The sequence below is a fragment of the Pristiophorus japonicus genome, chromosome 12, assembly GCF_044704955.1.
Source record: "Pristiophorus japonicus isolate sPriJap1 chromosome 12, sPriJap1.hap1, whole genome shotgun sequence".
In the NCBI taxonomy this organism is placed as follows: Eukaryota; Metazoa; Chordata; class Chondrichthyes; family Pristiophoridae; genus Pristiophorus; species Pristiophorus japonicus.
This window is the reverse complement of record NC_091988.1, coordinates 63,427,640-63,452,238: the sequence shown is the minus strand read 5'-3', so window position 1 is coordinate 63,452,238 and position 24,599 is coordinate 63,427,640. Positions and strand designations below refer to the sequence as shown.

General features: G+C 47.9%; 1 protein-coding gene across 1 annotated transcript in view; it reads left to right on the top strand.

The window, feature by feature from the left end:
• Window positions 1-24,599, top strand: part of sema3bl (sema domain, immunoglobulin domain (Ig), short basic domain, secreted, (semaphorin) 3bl) — a 203,379-nt gene that overhangs the window by 125,654 nt on the left and 53,126 nt on the right. The window contains exon 5 of the mRNA XM_070895589.1: window positions 22,922-23,012. Within this exon, the coding sequence (XP_070751690.1) occupies window positions 22,922-23,012 (91 nt within the window). The remainder of the gene's footprint in view (window positions 1-22,921; window positions 23,013-24,599) is intronic.

The window sequence follows — 24,599 nt, the reverse complement described above, 5'->3', positions numbered from 1 at the left end:
TGTGATATTCTTTCCGACATCACTAAGCACACTACACACAAGATGGCTCGGCAGGAACTTGTCATGTGACCTTGTCACATGATCCTTTTTATTATTGACATCATTAGTTGCATTACCACAGTAGTCCACTAGTGGTAGCTCTACCACATGAGAGAAATGAACTAAATTGCTGACTTAACCTTCATGCACCTCCGAGATGTCTGTCACAGGACAGTTTTGGCAGACCCCTTGCTGGGTTCACCCATTTGGTCAGTGGATAACACAGCTATGGTATTTGATGATATGCTGCTCTCTAATCCCCCTCCTCCCTTTCTGATCTCCCTGAAACCATAATGATGAGGGACTTTAGTGATGTGGATAGCCTGGAGAAGCTGGGGTCGTTTTCCTTAGAGCTGAGCTCTATAATGTTCTTCAGCCCCACAACTCCCCCGAGATGTCTACGCAAATTCTGCCCTCTTGAGCATCCCTGATTATAATCACTCAACCATTGGAGGCCGTGCCTTCAGCTGCCTGGGCCCCAAGCTCTGGAACTCCCTCCCTAAACCTCTCCACCTCTCTTTCCTCCTTTAAGACGCTCCTTAAAACCTACCTCTTTGACCAACCTTTTGGCCATCTGTCATAATTTCTTCTTATGTAGCTCAGTATCAAACGTATTTGTTTTGTCTTAAAATACTCCTGTGAAGCACCTTGGGATGTTTTACTACATTAAAGGTGCTATATAAATACAAGTTGTTGTTGTTGAGACAGTTAAGAGGAGATTTAATAGAGTTGATCAAAATTATGAATGCTTTTGATCGTGTAAATAAGGAGAAACTGTTTCCAGTGGCAGGAGGTCGATAACCAGAGGATACAGATTGAAGATGATTGACAAAAGAACCAGAGGGGACAGGAAGAAATATTTTATGATCGGGAATGCACTGACTGAAAGGGCGGTGGGAGCAGATTCAGTAGTAACTTTCAAAAGAGAATTGGATAAATACTTGAAGGGGAAAAAATTACCAGGTTATGGGGAAAGAGCAGAGGAGTGGGGTTAGTTGGATAGGTGTCAGCTGTGGCTCAGTGGGTAGCACACTTGCCTCTGGGTCAGAAGGTTGTGAGCTCAAGTCCCACTCCAGGGGCTCGAGCACAAAAATCAAGGCTGGCACTCCAGTGCTGCACTGAGGGAGCTGCTGTCTTTTGGATGAGATGTTAAACTGAGGCCCTCTCAGGTGGATGTAAAAGATCCCATGGCACTATTTTAAAGAAGAGCAGGGGAGTTATTCCCTGGCCAATATTTATCCCTCAATCAACATAACAAAAACAGATGATCTGGTCATTATCACATTGCTGTTTGTGGGAGCCTGCTGTGCGCAGATTGGCTGCTGCGTCACCCACATTACAACAGTGGCTACACTCCAAAAGTGGCTGCACAGCTCTTTGAGACGTCTGGTGGTCATGAAGAGTGCTGTATAAATACAAGTCTTTCTTTCTTTTTACCAAAGAGTCGGCGCAAGCATGATGGGCCGAATGGCCTCCTTCTGTGTCATTCTATGATTCGAACCTGACACCTCCGGCGCTTGAGCAGATGGAATAACTTTCACCTCAATCAGGCCCTTACCAATGCCACTCTGATAGCTCACCACTTTGAGGTAAATGAGAGTAGTTTCAAGTCGATTCTTCCTTGGATTTCTGGGGAAGCAACAGATCTGCACTGACCATCGCTCCAAGACAGTCTAATGAAGATCAAGGACTTACCAGACATGGACTCCATTCTTACATCCAACGAACACACTACATTATTGGCTGCCTCCAAGCTGGTTTGATGAAGGAATCATTTTGAAAATCTGGATCTGTGTGTGTAGACCCATGTTTAAAATAGTATTGCCTTTTTAAGCATTGCCCTCTTTAATGTGTTTGCCTGCCATAACTTGAACATTGAGTTCCTTCAGGCTGTACTGAGTCAGCAGATGGGTGTTGACTCTCGGTCCATCAATGGGGCTCAGATTTAGAAATATTTACTGACATCCGATAACAGAGGAAAAATTGGCACTGGTGTCCGTCCATCTCTGAGTCCTTAAGGCAGAAAGTTTGTATGGTAGGATTCATCTAATTCATGATTTAGAGATGGATGAGGAATAGTAAAGCAGTTGAGAGAGAGCGACAAAGACAGAGCGAGGCACAGAGACAGAGACAGAGACAGACACAGAGAGGAACAGAGACAGAGAGGGACAGAGACAGACACAGAGAGAAGCACAGAGACAGAGAGAGGCACAGAGACAGAGAGAGAGAGACAAAGACAGAGACACAGAGAGGGACAGAGACCGAGAGGGACAGAGACAGACACAGACAGAGAGAGAGAGACAGACAGAGAGACAGAGAGAGGCACAGAGAAAGAGAGAGGCACAGAGAAAGAGAGAGTCAGAGAGGCACAGAGACAGACACAGATACAGAAACAGAGGGAGGTACAGAGACAGAGACAGAGACAGAGAGAGGCACAGAGACAGACAGACACAGACACAGAGACAGCAAGAGGCACAGAGACAGAGACAGAGAGAGGCACAGAGACAGAGACAGAGAGAGGCACAGAGACAGAGACAGAGGCACAGAGACAGACACAGAGACAGCGAGAGGCACAGAGACAGAGGGAGGCACAGAGACAGGCACAGAGACAGTGAGAGGCACAGAGACAGACAGACAGAGAGACAGACACAGGCACAGAGACAGAGGGAGGCACAGAGACAGACACAGAGACAGCGAGAGGCACAGAGACATAGAAACATAGAAAATAGGTGCAGGAGTAGGCCATTCGGCCCTTCTAGCCTGCACCGCCATTCAATGAGTTCATGGCTGAACATTCAACTTCAGTACCCCATTCCTGCTTTCTCGCCATACCCCTTGATCCCCCTAGTAGTAAGGACCTCATCTAACTCCTTTTTGAATATATTTACTGAATTGGCCTCAACAACTTTCTGTGGTAGAGAATTCCACAGGTTCACCACTCTCTGGGTGAAGAAGTTCCTCCGCATCTCGGTCCTAAATGGCTTACCCCTTATCCTTAGACTGTGACCTCTGGTTCTGGACTTCCCCAACATTGGGAACATTCTTCCTGCATCTAACCTGTCTAACCCCGTCAGAATTTTAAATGTTTCTATGAGGTCCCCTCTCATTCTTCTGAACTCCAGTGAATACAAGCCCAGTTGATCCAGTCTTTCTTGATAGGTCAGTCCCGCCATCCCGGGAATCAGTCTGGTGAACCTTCGCTGCACTCCCTCAATAGCAAGAATGTCCTTCCTCAGGTTAGGAGACCAAAACTGTACACAATACTCCAGGTGTGGCCTCACCAATGCCCTGTACAACTGTAGCAACACCTCCCTGCCCCTGTACTCAAATCCCCTTGCTATGAAGGCCAACATGCCATTTGCTTTCTTAACCGCCTGCTGCACCTGCATGCCAACCTTCAATGACTGATGTACCATGACACCCAGGTCTCTTTGCACCTCCCCTTTTCCTAATCTGTCACCATTCAGATAATAGTCTGTCTCTCTGTTTTTACCACCAAAGTGGATAACCTCACATTTATCCACATTATACTTCATCTGCCATGCATTTGCCCACTCACCTAACCTATCCAAGTCGCTCTGCAGCCTCACAGCATCCTCCTCGCAGCTCACACTGCCACCCAACTTAGTGTCATCCGCAAATTTGGAGATACTACATTTAATCCCCTCATCTAAATCATTAATGTACAGTGTAAACAGCTGGGGCCCCAGCACAGAACCTTGCGGTACCCCACTAGTCACTGCCTGCCATTCTGAAAAGTACCCATTTACTCCTACTCTTTGCTTCCTGTCTGACAACCAGTTCTCAATCCATGTCAGTACACTACCCCCAATCCCATGTGCTCTAACTTTGCACATCAATCTCTTGTGTGGGACCTTGTCGAACGCCTTCTGAAAGTCCAAATATACCACATCAACTGGTTCTCCCTTATCCACTCTACTGGAAACATCCTCAAAAAATTCCAGAAGATTTGTCAAGCATGATTTCCCTTTCACAAATCCATGCTGACTTGGACCTATCATGTCACCTCTTTCCAAATGCACTGCTATGACATCCTTAATAATTGATTCCATCATTTTACCCACTACCGATGTCAGGCTGACCGGTCTATAATTCCCTGTTTTCTCTCTCCCTCCTTTTTTAAAAAGTGGGGTTACATTGGCTACCCTCCACTCCATAGGATCTGATCCAGAGTCAATGGAATGTTGGAAAATGACTGTCAACGCATCCACTATTTCCAAGGCCACCTCCTTAAGTACTCTGGGATGCAGTCCATCAGGCCCTGGGGATTTATCGGCCTTCAATCCCATCAATTTCCCCAACACAATTTCCCGGCTAATAAGGATTTCCCTCAGTTCCTCCTCCTTACTAGACCCCCCCGACCCCTTTTATAACCGGAAGGTTGTTCGTGTCCTCCTTCATGAATACCGAACCAAAGTACTTGTTCAATTGGTCCGCCATTTCTTTGTTCCCCGTTATGACTTCCCCTGATTCTGACTGCAGGGGACCTACGTTTGTCTTTACTAACCTTTTTCTCTTTACATATCTATAGAAACTTTTGCAATCCGTCTTAATGTTCCCTGCAAGCTTCTTCTCATACTCCATTTTCCCTGCCCTAATCAAACCCTTTGTCCTCCTCTGCTGAGTTCTAAATTTCTCCCAGTCCCCAGGTTCGCTGCTATTTCTGGCCAATTTGTATGCCACTTCCTTGGCTTTAATACTATCCCTGATTTCCCTTGATAGCCACGGTTGAGCCACCTTCCCTTTTTTATTTTTATGCCAGACAGAAATGTACAATTGTTGTAGTTCATCCATGCGGTCTCTAAATGTCTGCCATTGCCCATCCACAGTCAACCCCTTAAGTATCATTCGCCAATCCATCCCAGCCAATTCACGCCTCATACCTTCAAAGTTAGCCTTCTTTAAGTTCTGGACCATGGTCTCTGAATTAACTGTTTCATTCTCCATCCCAATGCAGAATTCCACCATATTATGGTCACTCTTCCCCAAGGGGCCTCGCACAACGAGATTGCTAATTAATCCTCTCTCATTACATAACACCCAGTCTAAGATGGCCTCCCCCCTAGTTGGTTCCTCGACATATTGGTCTAAAAAACCATCCCTTATGCACTCCAGAAAATCCTCCTCCACCGTATTGCTTCCAGTTTGGTTAGCCCAATCTATGTGCATATTAAAGTCACCCATTATAACTGCTGCACCTTTATTGCACGCACCCCTAATTTCATGTTTGATGCCCTCCCCAACATCACTACTACTGTTTGGAGGTCTGTACACAACTCCCACTAATGTTTTTTGCCCTTTGGTGTTCTGCAGCTCTACCCATATAGATTCCACATCATCCAAGCTAATGTCCTTCCTAACTATTGCCTTAATCTCCTCCTTAACCAGCAATGCTACCCCACCTCCTTTTCCTTTTATTCTATCCTTCCTGAATGTTAAATACCCCTGGATGTTGAGTTCCCAGCCCTGATCATCCTGGAGCCACGTCTCCGTAATCCCAATCACATCATATTTGTTAACATCTATTTGCACAGTTAATTCATCCACCTTATTGCGGATACTCCTTGCATTAAGACACAAAGCCTTTAGGCTTGTTTTTTTAACACCCTCTGTCCTTTTAGAATTTTGCTGTACAATGGCCCTTTTTGTTCTTTGCCTTGGGTTTCTCTGCCCTCCACTTTTCCTCATCTCCTTTCTGTCTTTTGTTTTTGCCTCCTTTTTGTTTCCCTCTATCTCCCTGCATTGGTTCCCATCCTCCTGCCATATTAGTTTAACTCCTCCCCAACAGCACTAGCAAACACTCCCCCGAGGACATTGGTTTCGATTCTGCCCAGGTGCAGACCGTCCGGATTGTACTGGTCCCACCTCCCCCAGAACCGGTTCCAATGCCCCAGGAATTTGAATCCCTCCCTGCTGCACCATTGCTCAAGCCACGTATTCATCTGAGCTATCCTCCGATTCCTACTCTGACTAGCACGTGGCACTGGTAGCAATCCCGAGATTACTACTTTTGAGGTCCTACTTTTTAATTTAGCTCCTAGCTCCTTAAATTCATTTCGTAGGAACTCATCCCTTTTTTTACCTATGTCATTGGTACCAACGTGCACCACGACAACTGGCTGTTCTCCCTCCCTTTTTAGAATGTCCTGCACCCGCTCCGAGACATCCTTGACCCTTGCACCAGGGAGGCAACATACCATCCTGGAGTCTCAGTTGCGGCCGCAGAAACGCCTATCTATTCCCCTTACAATTGAATCCCCTATCACTATCGCTCGCCCACTCTTTTTCCTGCCCTCCTGTGCAACAGAGCCAGCCACGGTGCCATGAACTTGGCTGCTGCTGCCCGCTCCTGATGAGTCATCCCCCTCAACAGCACTCAAAGCAGTGTATCTGTTTTGCAGTGGGATGACCACAGGGGACTCCTGCACTACCTTCCTTGCACTACTCTTCCTGCTGGTCTTCCATTCCCTCGCTGGCTGTGGACACTTCTCCTGCGGTAAGACCAACTCGCTACACGTGATACTCACGTCAATCTCAGCATCGTGGATGCTCCAGAGTGAATCCACCTTCAGCTCCAACTCCGCAACGCGGACCGTCAGTAGCCGGAGGTGGACACACTTCCCGCACATGTAGTCGTCAGGGACACTGGTGTTGTCCCCGTGTTCCCACATGGTACAGGAGGAGCATATCACGTGACCGAGCTGTCCTGCCATGACTTAACCCTTAGATACACTTAAATTGCCGACAACAATGTTAAAAGTTACTGACTAATAAAGAAAAAGAAAAACTACTCACCAATCAGCAGCCAATCACTTACCACGTTGGCTGTGACGTCACCTTTTGATTTCTTTCTACTTCTTTTTTAACTTCTCTCAGCTGGAGCTGCACAAGTACGCCTCTCTCGACGCTCCCCGGACTGCTGAGCCTTTTATAGGCCGCTGCCTCTCTCGACTCCCGCGTCTCTCGACGCTCCCCGGACTGCTGAGCCTTTTATAGGCCGCTGTCTCTCTCGACTCCCGCCTCTCTCGACGCTCCCCGGACTGCTGAGCCTTTTATCGGCCGCTGCCTCTCTCGACGCTCCCCGGACTGCTGAGCCTTTTATAGGCCGCTGCCTCTCTCGACTCCCGCCTCTCTCGACGCTCCCCGGACTGCTGAGCCTTTTATAGGCCGCTGCCTCTCTCGACTCCCGCCTCTCTCGACGCTCCCCGGACTGCTGAGCCTTTTATAGGCCGCTGCCGCTGCCTCTCTCGACTCCCGCCTCTCTCGACGCTCCCCGGACTGCTGAGCCTTTTATAGGCCGCTGCCTCTCTCGACTCCCGCCTCTCTCGACGCTCCCCGGACTGCTGAGCCTTTTATAGGCCGCTGCCTCTCTCGACGCTCCCCGGACTGCTGAGCCTTTTATAGGCCGCTGCCTCTCTCGACTCCCGCCTCTCTCGACGCTCCCCGGACTGCTGAGCCTTTTATAGGCCGCTGCCTCTCTCGACTCCCGCCTCTCTCGACGCTCCCCGGACTGCTGAGCCTTTTATAGGCCGCTGCCTCTCTCGACTCTCGACAGAGGCACAGAGACAGACACAAAGACAGCGAGAGGCACAGAGACAGACAGACACAGAGACAGAGAGAGGCACAGAGACAGACACAGGCACAGAGACAGAGGGAGGCACAGAGACAGGCACAGAGACAGTGAGAGGCACAGAGACAGACAGAGAGACAGACACAGGCACAGAGACAGACACAGAGACAGAGGGAGGCACAGAGACAGAGGGGGGCACAGAGACAGACAGACAGAGACAGACAGACACAGAGACAGAGACAGGCACAGACACAGAGGCAGACAGAGGCACAGACACAGAGAGAGGCACAGGCACAGAGACAGACAGTGGCACAGAGAAAGACAGAAAAAAAGACAGACACTCAAAGACAGAGACACAGATAAACACACATAGACACCGAAATATGTGCAAAGACAAATAATCTTAAAATCTACACTCACTATTGGTAAAAAATAAACTAAAGATGAGTGAGGAAATGAGTGAATGAGATGTGTGATGTACATTGGATTGAGTTTCAAACAATCAAACCTAGAACTGGAGTTCACAAGAGTTTAGCTGTGTAATTTGGTTGAACTTGTTTTGATTTTTATCAGATTGAGAATTCACTATTCCTGAGGGTGGGACAAAATGATGGCAAATAAGATAAACACTTTTCTTTGGATTTTAGACGTATTTCCATTTTTGGCCTCACACTAACAGAGATTTATTTGGTAATCAGGGCCCAAAATCCATAAGGAAGCTATTTTTGATACAGAGCCAGTTTAGAAATGGTTGTGAGGCCATTTTTATTTCAAGGGACTGGTTTCCCCCCAGTTGATGCTGGTGTTACCCAGGCCCCAGGCACTACCCAGGCCCCTGGTGTTACCCAACCCTCTGGTGTAAGCAGCCCCAAGTGTTACCCAGGCCCCTGGTGTTACTATCCCCTGCTCCGGTTCTGTGCCCTTGCACAATGGTCAGAGCTCCAGATTACAAAATATTTACAGGACAGAAATAGGCCATTTGGCTCAACAGGTCCATGCCAGTGTTTATGCTCCACACGAGCCTCCTCCCACCCCTCTTCATCTCACCCCATCACCATATCCCTCTATTCCCTTTCTCCCTCATGCTTATCTAGCTTCCCCTTAAATGCACTTCGGCTATTTGCCTCAACTACTCCCTGTGGCAGCGAGTTCCATATGATCACCACTCTCTGGGTAAAGAAGTTTCTCCTGAATTCCCTAATGTGCTCCTCTCTGGATCAGTCATAACTTTATTCCCTGTCAGTCATATTTCATAATTCCAATATAGTAACGTTTAGAAAAAACTGTTGCTTTAAAGAAAAAAGAAAAGACTTGCATTTATGTAGCCTCTTTCACAACCACCGGCCATCTCAAAGCACTGTACAGTCAATTCAAAACTTTTTGAAGTGTAATCACTGTTGTAATGTAGGAAATGCAGCAGCCAATTTGCACTTAGCAAGCTCCCACAAACAGCAATGTGATAATGACCAGATAATCTGTGTTTTTTTTAAGTAAGGTTGATTGAGGGATAAATATTGGCTCATCATCATCATCATAGGCAGTCCCTCGGAATCGAGGAAGACTTGTTTCCACTCTTAGCATGAGTTCTTAGGTGGCTATATAGTCCAATACGAGAACCACAGTCTCTGTCACAGGTGGGACAGACAGTGATTGAGGGGAAGGATGGGCGGGGTGCCTGGTTTGCCGCACGCTCCTTCCGTTGCATGCGCTTGATTTCTGCATGCTCTCGGCGACGATACTCGAGGAGCTCAGCGCCCTCCCGGATGCACTTCCTCCACTTAGGGCGGTCTTTGGCCAAGGACTCCAAGGTGTCAGTGGGGATGTCGCACTTCATCAGGGAGGCTTTGAGGGTGTCCTTGTAACGTTTCCTCTGCCCACCTTTGGCTTGTTTGCCATGGACGAGTTCCGAGTAGAGCGCTTGCTTTGGGAGTCTCGTATCTGGCATGCGAACTATGTGGCCTGCCCAGTGGAGCTGATCAAGTGTGGTCAGTGCTTCAATGCTGGGGATGTTGGCCTGGACGAGGACGCTAACATTGGTGCGTCTGTTCTCCCAGGGGATTTGTAGGATCTTGCGGAGACATAGTTGGTGGTATTTCTCCAGCAACTTGAGGTGTCTACTGTACATGGTCCACGTCTCTGAGCCATACAGGAGGGCGGATATTACTACAGCCCTGTAGACAATGAGCTCGTTGACAGTTTTGAGGGCTCTTTTTCTCAGGCGGCCGAAGGCTGCACTGGCGTACTGGAGGCGGTGTTGGATCTCGTTGGCAATGCCTGCTCTTGTTGATAGGAGGCTCCCGAGATAAGGGAAGTGGTCCACATTGTCCAGGGCCGCGCCGTGGATCTTGATGTCTGGGGGGCAGTGCTGTGCGGTGAGGACAGGCTGGTGGAGGACCTTTGTCTTACTGATGTTTAGCGTAAGGTCCATGCTTTCATACGCCTCGGTAAATACGTTGACTATTTCCTGGAGTTCAGCCTCTATATGTGCGCAGGGCTCTTTTACATCCACCTGAGAGGGAAGACAGGGCCTGAATTTAACGTCTCATCCAAAAGATGGCACCTCCAACAATGCAGCATTCCCTCAGCACTGCACTGGAGTGTCAGCCTAGATTTAATGCTCTGGTATCTGGAGTGGGACTTGGAACGCACAACCTTCTGACTCAGAGGTAAGTGTGCTGCCCATTGAGACACGGCTTGTTTTGTGTAGCCAAACTTGCTTTAGAAAACAGCTGAGACAACCAACCTATCAGATACAATAAGCCCAAGTCACTTTCTTCCTCCTCCTGCCAGGTGTTGGTAAAGAGACATGACCAAGGGGCAGTTAACATTCCAATTAAACTCTGTAAGGAGGGTCAAAAGTATCTAAACTGAAGAGTCTGTAAGAGAAATACTGTGATGCATGCACCCCAGATTCCAATCCTTGCTCCATTCCTGGAGTGCAAATCATGAAAACTATCCCGAATGTAACAATCTAGACGCACCGAAATCTGAATTAAAAATAAATAACAGCTTGCATTTATATAGCGCCTTTAACATAGTAAAACATCCCAAGGTGCTTCACAGGAGCGATAATCAAAACAAGGCACATAAGGAGGTATTAGGAAAAATGACCAAAAGCTTGGTCAAACAAGTGGGTTTTAAGGAGCGTCTTAAAGGAGGAAAGAGAGGTGGAGAGGTTTAGCGAGAGAATTCCAGAGCTTAGGGCCTCGGTGGATGAAAGTACGGCCGCCAATGGTGATCAAAATTGGGGAGGCTCAAGAGTCCAGAATTGGAGGAGAGCAGAGATCTCGGAGGGTTGTAGGGCTGGAGGAGGTTGCAAAGATACAAGCTGATATCAGTTTGGGATAGAACATCAATGGGTGGCAATGCCAAGGTCAACCACTCGGTCATATCTACCCCAGTGCCCGGCAGAAGAGTGGCAATAGAGGGGAGCAGGTCACATGGAGATGGAAAACGGCTTTGGTTTGGTATTTCGAGCCTGGAATGGCCTTGTTCCTTGATGTACATGCTGTCTTTATGATGGTTTAATGACTCAATTAGGTGGCCTCACACAGAAAATAATCAATGGCTGCACATCAGCCTCGATTGTTTGAGACACAATGCAGGGACTGCGAGTGACTTCTCTCTATCCATAAGTCAATCAGTAGTCTGTTTGGGGTAATGCTTCCTCCCGTGTAATCAATAGGCAAAGGATTGGGAGTTTGGAATTCCTTGAGAGCAGCATCTGTTGTGCCTGAGGCTGTGGAACCATCAACAGCACTTTGTCTATTATAGGACACGGTGGACGCGATTGAGTGACTCTTAGGCATTCCCACGTTACTTGTAATTTAATTATTTAAAAATACCACAATTACTGGCTGTAAGTGGACAATAAAGAGTCTCGAGCAAAGACATAAACTGATGTAATGAAGGGGAGGCAGACAATAAACTTACTCCAACTCAAGGCACAGGCTAATGCCTTAAACTCTCCTGATACTCATTTATATATAATATATAGCCATAGTATGTGTGTGTATATATATATATTACTAGGCTTTTATCATTTTAATTTTATATTATTGTCATCAGTGCAAACTTTGTATGTCATGCATAAGGACACAAATGTTTGCTAGTTTGACATTGATCAATCGCTATGATCGGGGAACATCTGTATGCAGCTGGAGAGCGCCTTACTTGGAAAGGACTTGGAACCAGTGTTGGCTTGGCTCAGTTGGCGGCTTCTGAGAAGGAAGGTTGTGGGATCACTCGGTGGTGCAGGTAAACATGCTATGTACCTCCCCGTGGGACTGGGCTGTCTCACTGTCTATCGATTCATAATCCACGCTAGATTCATGGCCATCTGCAGATTCTTTATCGACACAGAGTCATATTTCTCTTACACATTCACTGGAAGTGGTCCTTTGTGCTGCAGCCTTTTCATACATAGTCTTTAAAGCGGCACTGATGAGCCCTGTGATTCCCTCCGCAACACCAGCATGGTGCTACTCGATTAGGCCCCCTCGGCGGACTCTGAGTTAAGGGACTCAGGGGCCTGTTCTCTCTTCCGAGAGGGTTTGTGCTCTGCAGTCCAGCCTCTAAACGGCACAATGCCTGCCGGGTTTGAGTCCTGAGGGTGAGACATCTGCCTAGAACCGCAGGTCGAGGTCATGAATGCCTGGCTCACAGAGATGGCCTTCTGCAGTGTGACTGTGGTATCCGCAGACAGTAGCTTATGAAGAAGGCCCTCATGGCTGATTCCAATGACAAAAATGTCCCACAGCGCTTCGTTGAGGTGGGTGCCAAACTCGCACGATGCTGCCAGCCTCCTGAGGTCTGCGGCTTACTTCGCGACTTCCTGGCCTTCAGTCCGTCGGTGGGTATAGAACCGGTGTCTGGCTGTGAGGATGCTCTCCTTGGGCTTGAGTTGCTCCTGGATCAGGGTTACGAGCTCCTTGTACGACTTGGTCGTTGTCTTCACTGGTGCCAGCAAGTCCCTGACTAGGCCATAGACGTTGGGCCCACAACTGGTTAGCAGGATAGCGCGGCACTTATCAGCCAGTGCGGCCGGGTCATCTCCTGCCACGTCGTTTGCTGTGAAGAAATGTTCTAGCCTTTCCACAAAGGCGTCCCGATCATCACCATCGGTGAACTGCCGCAATGTACCAAGGGTAGCCATTTCCATGTGAAAGTTCGTATTCTCGTCGCCAATTGTTGTGTCCTTAGATACTCTAGTACTGACTCCACGAGGCAGTGTGTTGTACTTGAACTGTAGTGACCTTAGTCCTTTATTAGTTAACTCCAGAGTGAGGATCACACCTGGTGGCCTGCCTTTTATACGAGGCCAGGCAGCTATAGGTAACCTACGAGTCTCCCACTGCTGTGCCCTCTGGTGGCACACCTTGTGATAGTACTAACAGTAGCCATGTAGGATACATGACACCGCCCATCGGAAGACTAACAGTAAATATGGCGATGGAACGGGAATGAGGCAGTAGGTTCACCTCAGCCATTTTAACGCCACTCCCGGCCCTTTTCCACTGGGCGGGCAGTGTTAAGAATTGGCCCATAGGATTTGAATCTAGGCTGGGAGTTCAGCATAGTGTGGTTGGAGATGCTGGGGGGGGGGGGGAGCAAAATTGCCCCTTGCCCCGATTGGGGGCAGTAACCTTCCGGGGAGGGGCGTTGCGCACTCTGCAGGCCCTTTGGTGGCTGGCACTGCACTACAGGGAGGCGATGGACTGGGCCATCAACCCGACACACAAAATGGAGAGCCGGGCTGCATGATGTCGGCCCGGTCGATGCGAGGGCCGCCATTGTCAGGCCGACACAAGAATCGGCCGACAAATTAAAATGGCAGCCTGGGACTCTAAAGGTCTCCCCTTTAAGGGCCGCCCCGGTGGCAGATGTCCGCCAGCTTCGTGACTCATGGGGCAATTTCCCCCCGTGGGGCAAAAAGGTTTTGGCGCAGGTTGGTGAGGAGTCAGCACACACGTCGATGACGTCATCGCCGGTTGCGCACTCTCCCAGAGCGCTAATCGCGGTGCGCACCCCAAACTTCCGGGGCAATTTCCCCAGGGTAACATCCTCCCCATCCCGTGCTGAAAACTCCATTGCGCCTCATTAGCGCTCCCGGAGGCGCTAACCGGGCTATTAAAAGGGGCCAATTTTGGATGATGCATTCAGCCAAGGCCCCTGTCTGCGAATTGTGGTGGTTTAGTTGCATGTTGAAGATCCCACTGTTCTTTTCAAAGACGAGCAGGGATTCCTGGCAAATACAGATTAATTGGCTAATCAGCTCACTGCTGTTTATACGACTTTGCCGTGCACAAAATGGCTGCCACATGCGCCTGCACGTCAATGTACGTGATACGTTTCTGAGATGCAAAAAGGCGCTGCATAACTGCTTCTTTCTTTGCTTCTTTCTTTCTTTCTTTCCACAGGCATTTTTCATTTGCTTTTTTTCTGAAAATACGGACCTCAGGAGGAGGAGATTTCTTAGAACGTTTTGATAGAAAAAGGAAACCATTCTGTACATTTACTGTGTTACTGGCACACAGCAACCAGAGGAAATCATCTCCCTCAATGAACTACTTCTGGTGACTGTCTACAAGATCCTGGCTCTGCTGTTCAGAGGAGCTTGGGACCTAAACACTATATGCAACGGGGAGATATTAGAATTCTTCACAATCAGCGGTTCCGAGACTTGCGTGATGAAAACGAATAGTCACACAGAGATAATAACTCATTCGGAGATCTATAAAGAATTGTTTTTGTTTGGTTTGGCTAACTCAGGCCTTGAAGCATTGAAATCACACAGATCTTCAGCAGGCTGTTTTAATCAGCAGCGAGACATACATTACCCTCATGGTTACGCCTTTGCATACTTCGAGCTCTTGAAATCTAACAAAGGTGAAAAGGTAAAAGAGGGGGTGGGGGTAGGGAGGGGGGGTTGGTGGGGGCATTGCAGAGCAAAAAGGGCCACATTACAGCAAAATTCTAAAATGGCAAAGTGTGTTAAAAAGACAAGCCTGAAGGCTCTGTGCCTCAATGCGAGGAGTATTCATAATAAGGTACACGAATTAACTGCGCAGGCTGCAATTAATGAATATGATATAATTGGCATCACGGAGACATGGCTCCAGGATGACCAAGGCTGGGAACTCAACATCCAGGGGTATTCAACATTCAGGAAGGATAGACAGAAAGGAAAAGGAGGTGGGGTGGCGTTGCTGGTTAAAGAGGAAATTAATGCAATAGTAAGGAAGGACATTAGCTTGGATGATGTGGAATCGGTATGGGTGGAGCTACGGAATACCAAAGGGCAGAAAACGCTAGTGGGAGTTGTGTACAGACCATCAAATAGTAGTAGTGAGGTTGGGGACAGCATCAAACAAGAAATTAGGGATGCGTGCAATAAATGTACAGCAGTTATCATGGGCGACTTTAATCTACATATAGATTGGTAGCAATGCAGTGGAGGAGGATTTCCTGGAGTGTATTAGGGATGGTTTTCTAGACCAATATGTCGAGGAACCAACTAGAGGGCTGGCCATCCTAGACTGGGTGATGTGTAATGAGAAAGGACTAATTAGCAATCTTGTTGTGTGAGGCCCCTTGGGGAAGTGTGACTATAATATGGTAGAATTCTTTATTAAGATGGAGAGTGACACAGTTAATTCAGAGACTAGGGTCCTGAACTGAAGGAAAGGTAACTTTGATGGTATGCGACGTGAATTGGCTAGAATACACTGGCGAATGATACTTAAAGTGTTGACAGTGGATAGGCAATGGCAAATATTTAAAGATCACATGGATGAACTTCAACAATTGTAAATCCCTGTCTGGAGTAAAAATAAAATGGGGAAGATGGCTCAACTGTGGCTAACAAGGGAAATTAAGGATAGTGTTAGATCCAAGGAAGAGGCATATACATTGGCCAGAAAAAGCAGCAAACCTGAGGACTGGGAGAAATTTAGAATTCAGCAGAGGAGGACAAAGCATCTAATTAGGAGGGGGAAAATAGAGTATGAGAGGAAGCTTGCTGGAAACATAAAAACTGACTGCAAAAGCTTCTATAGATATGTGAAGAGAAAAAGATTAGTGAAGACAAACGTAGGTCCCTTGCAGTCAGATTCAGGTGAATTTATAATGGGGAACAAAGAAATGGTAGACCATCTGAACAAATACATTTGGTTCTGCCTTCACGAAGGAAGACACAAATAACCTTCCGGAAATACTAGGGGACCGAGGATCTCGTGAGAAGGAGGAACTGAAGGAAACCCTTATTAGGCGTGAAATTGTCTTAGGGAAATTGATGGGATTGAAGCCAATAAATCCCTGGGGCCTGATGGTCTGCATCCCAGAGTACTTAAGAAATAGTGGATGCATTGGTGAACATTTTCCAACAGTCTATCAACTCTGGATCAGTTGCTATGGACTGGAGGGTAGCTCATGCAACCCCACTTTTTAAAAAAAAGAGGGAGAGAAAATGGGTAATTATAGATCGGTTAGCCTGACATCAGTAGTGGGGAAAATGTTGGAATCACTTATTAAAGATGAAATGGCAGCGCATTTGGAAAGCAGTGACAGGATTGGTCCAAGTCAGCATGGATTTATGAAAGGGAAATCATGCTTGACAAATCTTCTAGAATCTTCTAGAGTGGACAAGGAAGAACCAGTGGATGTGGTGTATTTGGACTTTCAAAAGGCTTTTGACAAGGTCCCGCACAAAAGAGATTGGTGTGCAAAATTAAAGCACATGGTATTGGGGATAATGTACTGACGTGGATAGAGAACTGGTTGGCAGACAGGAAGCAAAGATTCGGGATAAACGGATCTTTTTCAGAATGGCAGGCAGTGACTAGTGGGGTGCCGCAGGGCTCAGTGCTGGGCCCCCAGCTATTTACAATATACATTAATGATTTAGATGAAGGAATTGAATGTAATACCTCCAAGTTTGTGGATGACACTAAGCTGGGTGGCAGTGTGAGCTGTGAGGAGGATGCTAAGAGGCTGCAGGGTGACTTGGACAGGTTAGGTGAGTGAGCAAATACATGGCAGATGCAGTATAATGTAGATAAATGTGAGGTTATCCACTTTGGGGGCAAAAACACGAAGGCAGAATATTATCTGAATGGCGGCAGTTTAGGAAAAGGGGAGGTGCAACGAGACCTGGGTGCCATGGTACATCAGTCATTGAAAGTTGACATACAGGTACATCAGGTGAAGAAGGCAAATGGTATGTTGGCCTTCATAGCTAGGGGATTTGAGTATAGGAGCAGGGAGGTCTTACTGAAGTTGTACAGGGCCTTGGTGAGGCCTTACCTGGAATATTGTGTTCAGTTTTGGTTTCCTAATCTGAGGAAGGACGTTCTTGCTATTGAGGGAGTGCAACGAAGGTTCACCAGACTGATTCCCGGGATGGCAGGACTGACATATGAGGAGAGACTGGATCAACTGGGCCTTTATACACTGGAGTTTAGAAGGATGAGAGGGGATCTCATAGAAACGTATAAGATTCTGACGGGACTGGACAGGTTAGATGCGGGAAGAATGTTCCCGATGTTGGGAAAGTCCAGAACCAGAGGACATGGTCTTAAGATAAGGGGTAGGCTATTTAGGACTGAGATGAGGAGGAACTTCTTCACTCAGAGAGTTGTTAACCTGTGGAATTCCCTGCCACTGAGAGTTGTTGATGCCAGTTCGTTGGATATATTCAAAAGGGAGTTAGATATGGCCCTTACGACTCAAGGGATCAAGGGGTATGGAGAGAAAGCAGGAAAGGAGTACTGAGGGAATAATCAGCCATGATCTTATTAAATGGTGGTGCAGGCTCGAAGGGCCGAATGGTCTACTCCTGCACCTATTTTCTATGTTATATCTGAACCAGCTGATAGTTTCTCCCTCAGATGGTGGGGGACATCTATAACCCAGCCTGCCACCTCGACTGAGAGCACAGCTGTGTACATCGTGACCCCCGACCTGCGAGAGAACAGCTCCGCAGGTCGGGCTATAAAAGAGCTGGAGCGACGTACCACTTCAACCTCCAACGCGAGCTGCTCCAACTGTGCGACGATGTTGAGATGGGCGACTGGGTGACGTCATCAAAACCCTGGTCGCCATTTTGGAGCGTGGGCAGGAACATCAGGAGGACCCAGATACAGAGGAGTGGGAAAGTCGGGGCGGATGAGCGGCGAGTGTTTGTGGCGAGATGCGATGAATGTTTATGGCGGAGGAGCGGTGAGAGATCGTGGCGGAGGTGCGGCAGATGAGTGTATGTGGCCCAGAAGAGGCGAGAGCCCAGGGCCAACACGGACCAACCCACACTGATATGTGTGCGCGCTAGGTCCGTGCAGCAGAGCAGGTCTCCAGTCGTCTTCGTTAATCCTTGGCACTGGATAAAAGCCTAGCTCTGTCAAGCCCATGTGGTGGCTGGCATGCAACGGATACCACACGTTAAAAAAATACACGCACAGGCATCTTCCACCCCCTCAATTGGAGTTCAGGACTGGAACATCGGGTCCTTCATCGAAACACCTGTGAACTCGTGGAAGCAAATCATCCTCGTTCGAGGGACCGCCTATGATGATGTCCACGGAGAAGGCCCAGAAGTCGAATGAAGCGTTTGCTTTTACACAATTGTACTGTACGTGTGGAAGAGTTGATCTTCAGTGCGCATGGACACTGGTAAGGAGGGATATACTTGGAGGCAGTTCAGAGAAAGTTCACGAGGTTGATTCCTGAGATGAAGGGATTGCCTTATGAGGAAAGGTTAAGCAGGTTAGGCCTATACTCATTGGAGTTTAGAAGAATGAAAGGTGATCTATTTGAAACGTATAAGATTCTGAGGGTGCTTGACAGGGTCGATGCAGAGAGGATGTTTCCCCACGTGGGGGAATTTAGAACAAGGGGGCATAGTTTCAGAATAAGGGGTCGCCCATTTAAAACGAAAATGAAGAGGAATTTCTTCTGTCGCAGGGTCGTGAATCTTTGGCATTGGAGGCTGGGCCATTGAATATACTTAAGGTGGAGATAGACAGATTTTTGAGTGATAAGGGAGTCAAGGGTTATGGGGAACGGGCAGGAAAGTGGAGTTGAGGCCAAGATCAGATCAGCCATGATCTTATTGAATGGTGGAGCAGGCTCGAGGGGCCAAATGGCCTACTCCTGCTTCTATTGCTTATGTTCTTATGGTAGAAGCTTTGTATTCTCTACCCTCATGCATACTGTGCACCAACAGAAACTGGCAATGAGGCACATGCCAGCCGCACAGTATTAGACATGGGCAAATTGACTGTGCTCAATATGTGATGTACCTTGTGAAGCCCACTGCTTACACAGTGCATGAGAACTGGATGCGCTTGGATGGTGAACCTGTGAAGTGGGTTGCTGCCTTGGACCTAAATTCTGGACCCTAACTCCCTCAACTCTCCGCCTCTCTCTCCTCCTTATAAGATTCACCTTAAAACGTACCTCTTCGACCAAGCTTTTGGTCACATGTCCTAATATCTCCTTGTGTGGCTCAGTGTCAAATTTTGTCTGATAATTGCTCCTGTGAAGCGCCTTGGGATATTTTACTACATTAAAGGAGCTGTATAAATGCAAGTTGCTGAAAAAAAGAAAGACTTGGATTTATATAGTGCCTTTCACAACCACCGGACATCTCAAAGCATTTTACAGCCAATGAAGTACTTTTTTGAAGTGTAGTCATTGTAATGTAGGAAACGTGGCAGCCAATTTGCGCACAGCATGCTCCCATAAAGCAACCGGATAATGACCGGATAATCTGTTTTTTTTTGTTATGTTGATTGAGGGATAAATATTGGCCAGGACACTGGGGATAACTCCTCTGCTCTTCTTCGAAATAGTGCCGTGGGATCTTTTACGTCCATTTGGGACAGCAGATGGGGCCTCGGATTAACGTCTCATCGGAAAGGCGGCATCTCCGACAGTGCAGCACTCCCTCAGCACTGTACTGGGAGTGAAAGCCTAGATTTATGTGCTCAATTCCCAGGAGTGGGACTTAACCCCACAACCTTCTGACTCAGAGGTGGGTGTGCTACCCACTGAGCCACAGCTGACATATGTTGTTTTACTCTTGCATTTTCTACCCTGTATGAAGGTCTTGCTAAGGCTGTCGTTCGCCAACTACTCACACAGTATCTGTGAATGTCTCTGACAGGTGCGGGGAACCTTTTAACTATTTTACAACACTTGGAAGTCAGTACTCTGCTGCATGACAGATGAAGGTACAGGTATTCTGTTGGGAGATAGCCTACTGCTTTTCACAAGGGATTACTTCATGGAGAATATCTTCGATTCTGATACCATTATCTGATGTGCAGCTTTACAATGTTATTATTTGGCCGAGGGGATTTTCAGACAGGAAATATTTGATACTGGCACCTGCATGGAGGGGAAAGGCAATAATAATATCCACCATCTGGGACATGTGGATTCCGCCAGGTCATATCACTGGGCTCTCAGCGTATAAAGTAGCATAATTGATGAACATTTGCCTCAAGTTTACATGACCAGACATGAATCTCTTCCTCATGACTGAATTTAAAATTGACAACTTTATGGAATACACTCTACATGCAGCTGTTAACTTTGAGAGACCTGGAGGAGGGACCAATAAGCTCAGATAGCAGGGGAAGGGTCAAGTCAAACTGAACATGATTATACCCCTAGGACCCGTGTAGATCCAGACTGTTGGAATGGAATAATCTTCACTCTGAAGCCTGGCTCCAATGAGTTTGGGTAGCGCCTAGTTCTTATAGTGCACATGTCCAATGCTTAAACGCCCATACCCCATTGCTATTTCGGAGACGTTATTTAGATATAATAATAACTTTTATTTATCTAGCGCCTTTAACGTAGTAAAATGTCCCAAGGTGCTTCACAGCAGTGTTACAAGACAAAACAGATAAATTTGACACCGAGCCACAAAAGAAGAAATTAAGGCAGATGACCAAAAGCTTGGTTAAAGGGGTAGGTTTTAAGAAGCGTCTTAAAGGAGGAAATAGAGGTAGAGAGGCAAAGAGGTTTAGGGAGGGAGTTCCAGAGCTTGGGGCCCGAACAGCTGAAGACACGGCCACCGATGATGGAGCAGTAATAATGAGGGATGTTCATGGGGGCAGAATTTGAGGAGCGCAGACATCTTGTGGGGTTGTGAGGCTGAAAAAGATTACAGAGACAGACTCAGAGATATAGTGCTACTGCACACCACCTTTTGGGCCCAAGTTTCGGCCTCAGTTGCTCCTGATTTTTTGGAGCAACTGGTGTAGAACGGAGCATCTTAGAAATTCAAATTCTCGGCATTTAGTTTGCTCCAGTTCTAGTCAGTTAGAACAGTTTCACTTTGGAACAGAATTTATTTTCAAAAGGGGGCGTGTCTGGTCACTTACGCCTGTTTTCAAAGTTTCGGCAGTGAAAACTTACTCCAAACTAACTTAGAATAGAGTAAGTGAAGATTTTTGTACGCTCGAAAAAACCTTGTCTACACTTTAGAAAATCAGGCGTAGGGAATGGGAGGAGGGGAGTTTACAAACATTCAACACTTCAGTTTTAAAATAAAGAGCCATCATCAATAATAAATGATAAAAACATCGATAAATCAACCAATAAACCAATCAAAAAAAATTAATAAGAAATGATTTTTTTTTTTAAATCAATAAATAAAACATTTTCTACTTACCGACTGCAGCACCGGGAGCCCTCCAACAGCGTGCTGGGATGCCCCCCCCCCACCCTCAGTGTGGCTCTGTCAGTGTCTCTATCTCTCTGTCTGTCTGTGTGTGTCTCTCTCACTCTCTGTCGGTCAGTGTCTGTGTTTCTGACAGCGAGGGGTGGAGGGGAGGGGGAGGATGGGGAGGGGGGGGTGGAGGGGAGGGGGAGGATGGGGAGGGGGGGGTGGAGGGGAGGAGGGATGGTGGAGTGGGGAAGAGGGGGTGGGCGGGGAGGGGGATGACAAGTGAGGGAGGGGGGGGGAGTGAGGGGAGGGGGTTGAGAAGGGAGGGAGGGGAGGGGACGGGGGGTGAGAAGGGAGGGGGGAGTGAGAAGGGAGGAGGGGAGTGAGAAAGGAGGGAGGGAGGAGGGGTGAGAGAAGGGAGGGAGGGAGGAGGGGTGAGAGAAGGGAGGGAGGGAGGAGGGGGTGAGAGAAGGGAGGGAGGGAGGAGGGGGTGAGAGAAGGGAGGGAGGGAGGAGGGGGTGGGAGAAGGGAGGGAGCGAAAGGGGGGAGAGAAGGGGGGGGAAAGAGAGAGAGAGAGAGAGAGAGAGAGAAGGGAGAGAGGGAGAGAGAGAGAGAGAGAGAGAGAGAGAAAGAAAGTAGAGGGAGGCTGAACGGGCCGGGCCCAAGACTTTGAGCTTAGACTTACCGGATTGACAGGTAGGTGGCGTCGGGACCGGGGTCCGGAGCGCGGGTCGGGGCGGAGGGGAGGGGGGGGGTCGGCTGGGGGGGAGGCGGAGATCGGTCGGGGGGGGGGAAGATCGGTCGGGAGCGGAGGTCGGTCGGGCAGGGGGGGGGGGGGGAAGGTCGGGTCGGGTCGGGGGGGGGCGGTCCGGTAGGGGGGGGGGGGGGGGGTGGGATGGGAGCGGGAGGCAAGTCGGGTCCGGTCCGGAGGAAACAGGAGCTGGGCGTGGGAGGAGCCTTATGCACGCAGCCCCAGTGAGGCCATTCGGCCAGGGCTAGGGGCTGCGTGCTTCGGGCCCCTCCCACACAGTTTTGGGCGCCTGGAGTTACTGCACTTGCGCGCCCACTGTAGCGCGCATGTGCAGAGGTCCTGGCACTGTTTTCAGCGCAGGGACCTAGCTCCGCCCCCTACAGCTCGTACTGCGCCGCGCCGAGGGCCAGAGGACCTGCAGGGAGCCGGAGAATCTGGAAGTTTTTTTTCAGGCGCACTTTGTGGCGCGAAAAACGGGCGTCCAGGTCGGGGCTGCGCCGTTCTAGGCACGGCCCGAAACTTGGGCCCAATAATTATATTCTTGTTGTATGAAAATAGATTTACTGTTGAAATTAGTTCAACGTCATTCCAATGCAAGTTGAACCTAGGATTCAGTCTTTTGTTTGCAGCATTGTGGTGGAGCTGGTACCAGCACTGGCACATTCAAGGTTTTCATGTAAACTATCAGGAACAGGCAAACCCCCAGCGAAGGAAAACAATCAGAGGTCATCAACTTAGGACAGTGACACTCCTCCTCTGTCCTGGTCACTCGTGTCTGATGTGAATTATTAAGTTGCAGATTCTGGCCACCACCAACCAGGCTGGGAATGATCTCACTGCTAATGCAGCTTTGTATTTTTTTTTCAAGCATGCCTTCAGGATGGACATGAAGAGCGTGGAAAATGGACGTGGAAAATGTCCACATGATCCCAATCGACCTTTTGCGAGCATCTTCATTGGTAAGCAATTTGAAAATTCCAAAATAAACATCTTTACTGTTGGCTTGATGATGGAAATCCCCCTTTAAATGGGTCCTGATGATGGGACCACCCCTTTAAAGGGGTGTTGATAATGAATCCCCCTTTAAAGGGGTCCTGATGATGGGTATCCCCCTTCAAAGGGGTTCTGATGATGAGAGTTGCTCTTTGAGATGATAAAGATTGTTCTTCGAATGAGGCCCTGCCATGTAGGAGTCTAGTGCCAAAATGTCCTCTTTTAAAAAGGATCGTAATGACCAAACCCCTTTGAATGAGATCGGGATGATGTGGGTCCCAATGGGGGTAAGATTCCCTGCAGCATTCTTTATTCTGTCTGATACCGACCGATACTGTGCTCTGCCAATGTGCCCGTCTGCCTGTACCGAGTTCACCGTGTAACAAGCAGTCTAAAGTGTCAATAAATCACTCTCCGTAAGACCGGCACCTGGGAGATATTAAGGTGGCTTAACAGTTAATTTGGAAAAATCTTGCTTTTCGCTAACCAGTTTAATGATTATCCCAAAAGTCAAATCATTGTGTCCAACATGATCCCGAGAAAACTATAAAACGGTCCAATCAGCTTGTCAGCATGGGGTCAGTAGCACTTTCTCCTTCAGCCCCATCGCCATGGAGCAGTGCAATACATCACCAGACTATGAGCAGGATGTTAACCTATTCCATATGTCTGTGTAAGCAACATGGTGACCTGGACACTGGTAAAAGGCAGTCATGCCTCATTAGCATTGTGTCCCTGAATGAAAAAATAGGCCGGCAACTTGAGGAGACGGCAACCTGCCTAACATTAGTGTACTGCTGACTATTGTAGAGAGCACTAAATCTTTTTCATATTCAGGCACAATATGGATTTGACTCTTCTGCCCGCCCCCACCACCCCACCCCCCCCATGCCCCCACATCACCTCACTGCCCTTGTCCGCCCCACCATCCACTCCTCTTCCAGCTAAAATCCTTGGGTCTCAAATATAGAGGCACCTCTTTTTGTAAAAAACAAAGTAATCTTATGCTTCCATTTCATTCCTCTGGGATTTCAAAGGAGCTGGGGAGGAAATGGCTTCACACGGAGAATCACAAAGGACGAGGCCTTTCCAAAATTGCGGGTCAAAAAGGAAGTATTTAAACTAACAGAATGTCGTGCAGTACCAGTCAGTGAAGGATCCGTCGCCATGGTAACTTTCTACTTCCTCCCATGTGGTAAAATGTGAGTGGGGCAGTAATGTCATCACTCTCTACTCTTTGTGCTTAGAGTTTATTTGGAAATAATGCATTTGTGATACAGAATGCAATAGGGAGGGCAGAGTTTATATTGCAATACAAAATGGAATGGAATTTAGCCCTGTGCTTTACATTAGGAACTAGAGTAGGCCATTCAGCCCCTCAGGCCTGCTTTATAAAAGCCTCCATTGTGTCATCGATTAGACAATCTCAGGGCAAGTTTTGAAAGGGGCCTTCACATTTTCAGACACAATCTGAGGACTGGGAGAATGTTTGAAAAGTGGGATGTGGTTCTATCACCATTATATTGGGAGAATTTAGCAGCTGTGGGGCATTC